Below are 6,009 nucleotides of genomic sequence, written 5' to 3'. Positions count from 1 at the left end.
CGTTATGGCCGCAGTGCGGTTCTAATTGACCCACGAGGCATCAAACGGCTCCGTGTGTCCCTCGGTATGTCCACAGTGTCGCAGTGAGGGCTCGGGGCAGCCTCAGTCATCCCAGTGTGGAGTCAGTTGGCTCAGTATAACCACAGTGTGGGCCCAGCAAGGCCCCGGTGTAGGCCCCAGTAAGGCCCACAGTGCGGCCCCATTTACCACACAGCAGCTGTGGGGCCGCAGCCATGGACTGGGCACAGCTGGGGCATCTCCAGAGGATAAAGGAGCTGAGAAAGGCTGCAGGGCTCAGCAGGGACCCCCAGGAGGCTTCCTCTGGGTGTGGGGTCCCATGTGGGCCCTGCCCTGGTTACGGGTCCCCTCATGCACTGCTGGGCATGAGCTGCCTCCCACCCTGCGGGGCTGCAGATCAACATTCGCCGCATCCCTTGTGCTCGTCAGAAAGAAGAACTCCTACACGAGCTCTCAGCTCCTTCCCCAGCAATCCAGAATAGAATCGGGGAAGCCCTTCAGCTGCACTGTGACTCATCCCCGGGACACGGCAGTTATTTTTGCAGCACGGAGCGGTCGATGCACATGGGGACACGATCCGTGCCTGCTCTGCAGGGAGCAGGTACCCCAGGGCTCAGCTCCAGCTCTGGGTAGGAGCTGTACTGCTGCTGTGGGTCAGCTGTTGCAGGACAAAGCAGTGCTGCCACCACACGCTGCAGCCAGCAAGAAGGCAGGCAGGATCCCTGCAGGCAGCCAACACAAGGAGGGGATAAATATTCGCTCTACATGTCCTATGTCCATCCAGGCTGGGGTTGGTTTGTCAGCAAACATCTCTGAACTTTCACAAGGGATTCATGTCTGTGCAACCTGCAGCCTTTCAGAGCTCAGCCAGCCCCCCCAGTGGCTGTTTGCTCTGTAAGCAGGAGAGGAGGATGCTCCATGGCCACCAGCTTCTCCAGAACCACCTCCACAGGGCAGAGGAGGGACCAGGACAGCCCCAGAGGTAAAGCAGCCCTCAAAACACACTCAGCTCATGGCTCAGCACCAGGAGCCACGAGGACACTGTGCCTACCTCAGCAGGGCCACAAGGGGCACAGCCCCAAACTGAACTCCAAACAGCTCTGAAGCCTGAGCAGGAACAGAGGGGTTATTATGCAATGCAGGCCAGAGTAAAATATTTATCAGAGTTTAAATAAGTAACACGCAGGAAGCCAGGCAGAAAGAAAGAGGAGTGACGGACAAAGAGGGGAAGGAAGTGGCTCATCCCTTATCACCACCAGGATGGGGCACAGCTGCCCTCAGCCCCACTCCAGGACTGTCCCCACTGTTCCTACCATGTGCCACTGTCCCACAAGGGCACTCCCTCATCTCCCAGCACCCACACTGGGATACCTGCCTGGTGCTGAGGCTGCTCACAGCCCAGTTACAAAGTGAAGGCCACAATCAGTAGAAACCTTTATTAAACACGAAGCTCAGCGGAACACAAGCTTGTTAAAGGCAGTAAGTGAAAGTGCGGCTCCAGCCTGGCCCCGGGGTCCCTCCATCCTCCCTTGGAGCCAGGGAGGAGGAAACAAACCCAAAACGCACTCAGCCTGAAGGGCTGCGCAGGAAATGAAAGAGAAAGCCTGGAGACAACATTTGGTCCTCACTGGGCCATGGGGGTCCACATATTCCCCATCCTCATAACATCCTGGGGACACCCCCAGCCCACCCCAACATTCTTCCCGCAGCCATCTGATGCCTGCAGCTCTGGGGCCAGCAATACCCTGCCGGGACCCTCTTCCTGTACCATCTCCCCCCCAGCACCCACTCCTGCTGTCCCGGGAGAGCCCCTCATGGCATAAATAATAAATAAATACCCCGCAGAGCTGGCCCCTCCCAGCACAAGGAAACCTCCTGGCACCCCCAGACCACCACATCCCCCACCCCCCCTTGACCCCTCCTGGGAAACTAAACGCTGTCCCCAAGGAACAATAATAAATTAATCCAATCTATACACAGGACTGCTTAAAGCTCTGCCACGGGCACCCTATGGCTGCCCGCAGTGGGTGGGGGGGCACCCAATGGGGACCCCTTGCTCCCCAGCATCCTCCTCTTGGGACAGGAGTAGCCCCCAATGTGGGCTCAAGCACCAAGCTGGGCTCTGTCCCATCATGGCACAGAGATGCCGGATAGGAGGGAAGAAAATATTGCAGAGGGGACGGATGGAGGGGGCCCAGGGCTGCTGCAGCACAGGGACCCCAGGAAGGCACCAGAGCCACGCCAAGGCACAGGGCACCACGTAGCTGTCCTCAGCCCTGCCTGCGTCCCCCCCCTTGGCAGTGGGATAGCTTCTGAAATCAGGACAAGAGCCTCAGAAGTCCAAGTGCGTGAAGTCCCCAAAGTCACAGTCAAAGAGTTCACTGATGCCCTCACCCTCCTCCAGGCCGAAGTGGTAATCCTGTGCCTGTGGTGGTGACAGGGCAATGAACTCATCCGCCAGGAAGCCCGAGAAATCGTCCTTGGCCTGCTCCAGAAGGGTGTCCATGGAGGCCAGCGGTGACAGGCTCACATCCTCTGTGGAACACTTGGAGGGCAGTGCTGTGCCTGGTAGCAGTGCTTCTGTGGGGACAGAGCGAGGCTGTCAGCCCCACAGCACACACCAGAACTGCTGTGTTCTAAGCTACTGAGGCCATGCAGATGGCACACAAAGCATCAGGAGAGATCAGAAACATCCAGGCCAACTGGGCAGCACCAGAACTGCAGGACTCTGAGCCACTGAGGCCATGCAGATTGCACACAAAGCATCAGGAGTGATCAGAAACATCCAGGCCAACTGGGCAGCGTGACTCAGACCACTTGCTGAGTGGTGGGACAAAGAGGGACAGTGTCCTTTCCTAAGCAGAAAGATCCAGGGCTGTCTCTGCCAAGCTTGGGTAGGAGCAGAGCCCACAGCTGGGTGGATCACAGAATACCCCAATTTAAAAAGGACTCGCTCATAAGGATCATTGAGTCCAACTACTTGGCACTGCATGAGCATGGAGGTCAGGCTCCTCCTAACACACAGCCAAGACCTCAGCCCTGGTAACCTCATGCTCCTGGAACTGGAACAACAGTGATAACACTGTCCCCACACCACAGAGCCCAGGCAGTGCCCCCATCCCATTCCCATCCCATCCCATCCCGTCCCATCCCATCCCCATCCCCACCTTGCTCACCAGGCAGCAGCATGTTGACATCCTGAGCAGGATGCAGGAGCGGGGAGGCTCTCTGCTGCGATGAGCCAGGGGACAGCTCCTCAGCAGGTGCCTTGAAGGGGCTCTTGACGGGGCTGCAGACCCCTGAGCTGTCCTCGGGGCAGAGGAACACGTCGATGGGGCCCTGAGTGCTTTTCACTGAGACCTGGAAAGCCTGGGGACAGGAGGGACATGGAGTGCCAAGGTGGAGTTGTACCGAGGGCTGTGAAGATCCATGGGGAGGAGAAACCCCTCACTCACCTCTGCCGGGTCTGAGACTTGCAGCTGGGTCTCTGGGGGTGCCTTGATAACCATCACCATTTGCTCAGAGGGGTCCACAATGCTCCGAAGGTCCTGGCAGGTGACGTAGGCTGCGGTGCGGCGGGTCAAGGAGCAGACACGGGGCCACATTCACACCCAAAACCCCACACAGTGACCATAAGTGTCAGAGCAGGGGGGGGCTCCATTCCCCAACAGCTCTCCAGCCCATCCAGCCCCATCCCGGCCCCGCACCGAAGGATATTGCTGGTTGGAGGGATCCTCGGTGAGCAGCCGCAGCTGCACCGTGCACGTCTGGATGAGCTCGTCCAGCTGCCGTTCTGCCGCCTGCAGATCCCGCAGCTCCTTCTCCAGCAGCTGCTGTCGGCTTGAAGCCCCCGCGGCCACCTGGCTGCCCCTGGGGTACACAGGGCTGTCACCCCCAGCACTAACACCCCACTGCTGCCATCACCTCCCGATCTCAGGGTGGAACCCAACCTCCCTCCCTCCACCCAACCCTGGCAGCTTCGGTGTTATCCCCCCACCCTGATGGACATACAGCCACTGGATGTTGTTCTTGGACTTCTTGGTGATGAGCTGGATGCCCTCCAGGACATTGGTGATGTCGTAGATGCGCCTCTTCTGCACCTTCAGCACCTCGGCCGCCCAGTTGAGATCCACCACACCATCGGGGGATTGGCTGAGCAGCTCCAGGAAGCGCTTGGTGGTGAGGTTCAGTGAGGTTTCATAGCGGGATTTCTCCCCAGGAGACTTTGCCCCTGTTGGGGACAGGTGCAAGATTCAGCCGTGGGGCGCGGGGCAGCCCCAGCACCGCCACACCCGGCAGGTGAGCAGCACCCGGCAGCTGCTGGCAATGGGAAGCTCGGGGGATGGTGCTGCAGGGCCCCGAGACTGAGCCCTGACAGCGAGCAGCCGGGCAGGGCCCAGCGCTCTACGGGGACGGCAGGTGGCAGAGGGGAAGAGGGAGGTGACGAGGCCCATCCCGAAGGGCTCAGGCCGGCAGCACAGCGGGGCCGTACCTCTGCCGGGGATGCGGGCCCTGCCGCGGGCGGCGGGCAGGCTGTCGGCGATGTACTGGTGATCCGTCTCCAAGTTCAGCTTCCGCTTCACCTGCGGGACAGGGCGTCCTCAGCGCGGGGACGCGGGACGCACCGCGGCGGCAGGGCCGGGCCCCGGCCTGTGGGGGCAGCCCCGCGCAACGGCGCTGCCGGGCGGAAGGCGGCCTCGGCGGCGGCTTCCGGAGCGGCGGTGCCCCGCGCGGCCGGGCCCTGACGGGAGGGGGGGGGGGTCCCGCGTGGGCACCGCGACGTCCCGGCCCCGCCCGGCGGCCCGCTCAGCCCCGCTCCGCTCAGCCCCGCTCCCTCCCCCGTCCCGCGGTTACCGGCGGGCGGCCCAGCGTGGGGCGGCGCGGCGCGGGGCCGGGGCGGGAGGGCTGCGGCGTGGCGAAGAGCAGGAGGTCGGCGTCGGGGCGGCAGCCGCCCGCGGGCTCCTCGGAGGCCGAGACGATGAGGAGGTGCGGGGAGGAGCCGCCCAGCAGCGCCGCCAGCCCCGCCGCGCCGCCCGCCGTAGCCATGGCTCAGGTGACGGGCGGCGCGGGGCGCGGGGCCGCGGCCGGGGCGGGGGCGCGGCCCATTGCCGGGAGCGGGGCCGATCCGCGGGGCCGTTCCCCAGGTCGTTCCGGGCCGTTCCGGGCTGTACCGGGCCGTGCCGGGCCGTGCCGGGCTGTGCCGGGCTGTGCCGGGCTGTCCCGCGCTCCGGCCCCGCGCGCCTTTGCGCGCCAAATCCTTTTTGCCGCGAAAGCGGCGCCAACCTCCCCGCGCCCGCCCATTGGCTGCGCCCAACGCCGAGCGCTGAGGCGGGGGTGCGGGGAAACCGTCTGATTGGTCGAGGTCGCCGGAGGGAGGGGCGGTGCCGGCCGCCCATTGGTTAAGGGCGGCGGCGGCGGACGCGCTGACAGGCGGCCAATCAGAACCGCCGAGCTGAGGCAGGAGCCAATCGGGAGGCGTCTCAGGGACGCGGCCGTGGCGCCGCGTGGGTGAGGAGCGCGGCCGGGCCTTAAAGGGGCCGAGAGCGGCGCGGAGCTGGTCCCGCGTGGGGTCACTCACAGACGGGTCTGAGCGCCGGGCGCTCCCTGCACTGCTGGACCTGTGCGGCAGCGGGGCTGAGCTGCGTGTCCGTGGCGGTGCGGGCGGTGCAGGGCAGGGCAGCCCATAGTCAAAGCCGCGGGACGTGGCGTGGGCGGCTCCCGCCGTCTGTATCCCGTGTGCGGGGCGCTGATAACCTCAATGTGCCTCCAACGGAGCCCAACCCACAGGGACATAAACACCCCCCCATCTCGGTACTGCGGGGCCGGAGTTGGAGCTGCGGCCGCAGCGGGGCTCAGCGGGACGGCCGGGTTAGCGCTGTGTGCGGGCGGTGCCTCACAGCGGGGATGTAGTGAACGCTGAGCGGTGTTTTGCTGCTCGTTCTTCCTGCGGCTGCGGAGCCCACGGCCCAGCCCTGCAGCACAGCACCGAAC

The 6,009-nt window shown here is 63.8% G+C and overlaps 1 protein-coding gene across 2 annotated transcripts; it reads right to left on the bottom strand.

Moving 5' to 3' along the window:
- Window positions 1-1,439: 1,439 nt before the first annotated feature.
- E2F1 (E2F transcription factor 1) lies at window positions 1,440-5,200 on the bottom strand. Of its 2 annotated transcripts, none has more exons than XM_085519519.1 (7): window positions 4,873-5,200; window positions 4,511-4,601; window positions 4,030-4,249; window positions 3,736-3,888; window positions 3,474-3,588; window positions 3,186-3,387; window positions 1,440-2,598 (listed from the first exon to the last, which is right to left on the bottom strand). In XM_085519519.1, exons 1-7 carry the CDS (start codon window positions 5,062-5,064, stop codon window positions 2,351-2,353), a joined length of 1,221 nt encoding a protein of 406 aa, XP_085375645.1. In that variant the 5' UTR covers window positions 5,065-5,200; the 3' UTR covers window positions 1,440-2,350. The 2 variants fall into 2 exon arrangements, with proteins under 2 accessions (XP_085375645.1, XP_015736879.2); XM_015881393.2 differs by having other exon boundaries at window positions 3,195-3,387.
- Between the last annotated feature and the right edge of the window lie 809 nt (window positions 5,201-6,009).

The sequence above is a fragment of the Coturnix japonica genome, chromosome 19, assembly GCF_054131305.1.
Source record: "Coturnix japonica strain WE chromosome 19, WE-NBRP24, whole genome shotgun sequence".
Taxonomy (NCBI): Eukaryota; Metazoa; Chordata; class Aves; order Galliformes; family Phasianidae; genus Coturnix; species Coturnix japonica.
This window is presented reverse-complemented; position numbering and strand designations above follow the sequence as displayed.

What these genes read in the sequence shown, in the direction of transcription:
- E2F1 (XM_085519519.1), bottom strand. Translation starts at nt 5,064, where the DNA reads ATGGCTACGGCGGGCGGCGCGGCGGGGCTGGCGGCGCTGCTGGGCGGC. An exon ending in CCACGCTGGGCCGCCCGCCG is followed by an intron (nt 4,602 to 4,872) that starts GTAACCGCGGGA and finishes CCTGTCCCGCAG; the next exon opens with GTGAAGCGGAAGCTGAACTT. An exon ending in GAGGATCCCTCCAACCAGCA is followed by an intron (nt 3,589 to 3,735) that starts ATATCCTTCGGT and finishes GACCCGCCGCAC; the next exon opens with CGCAGCCTACGTCACCTGCC.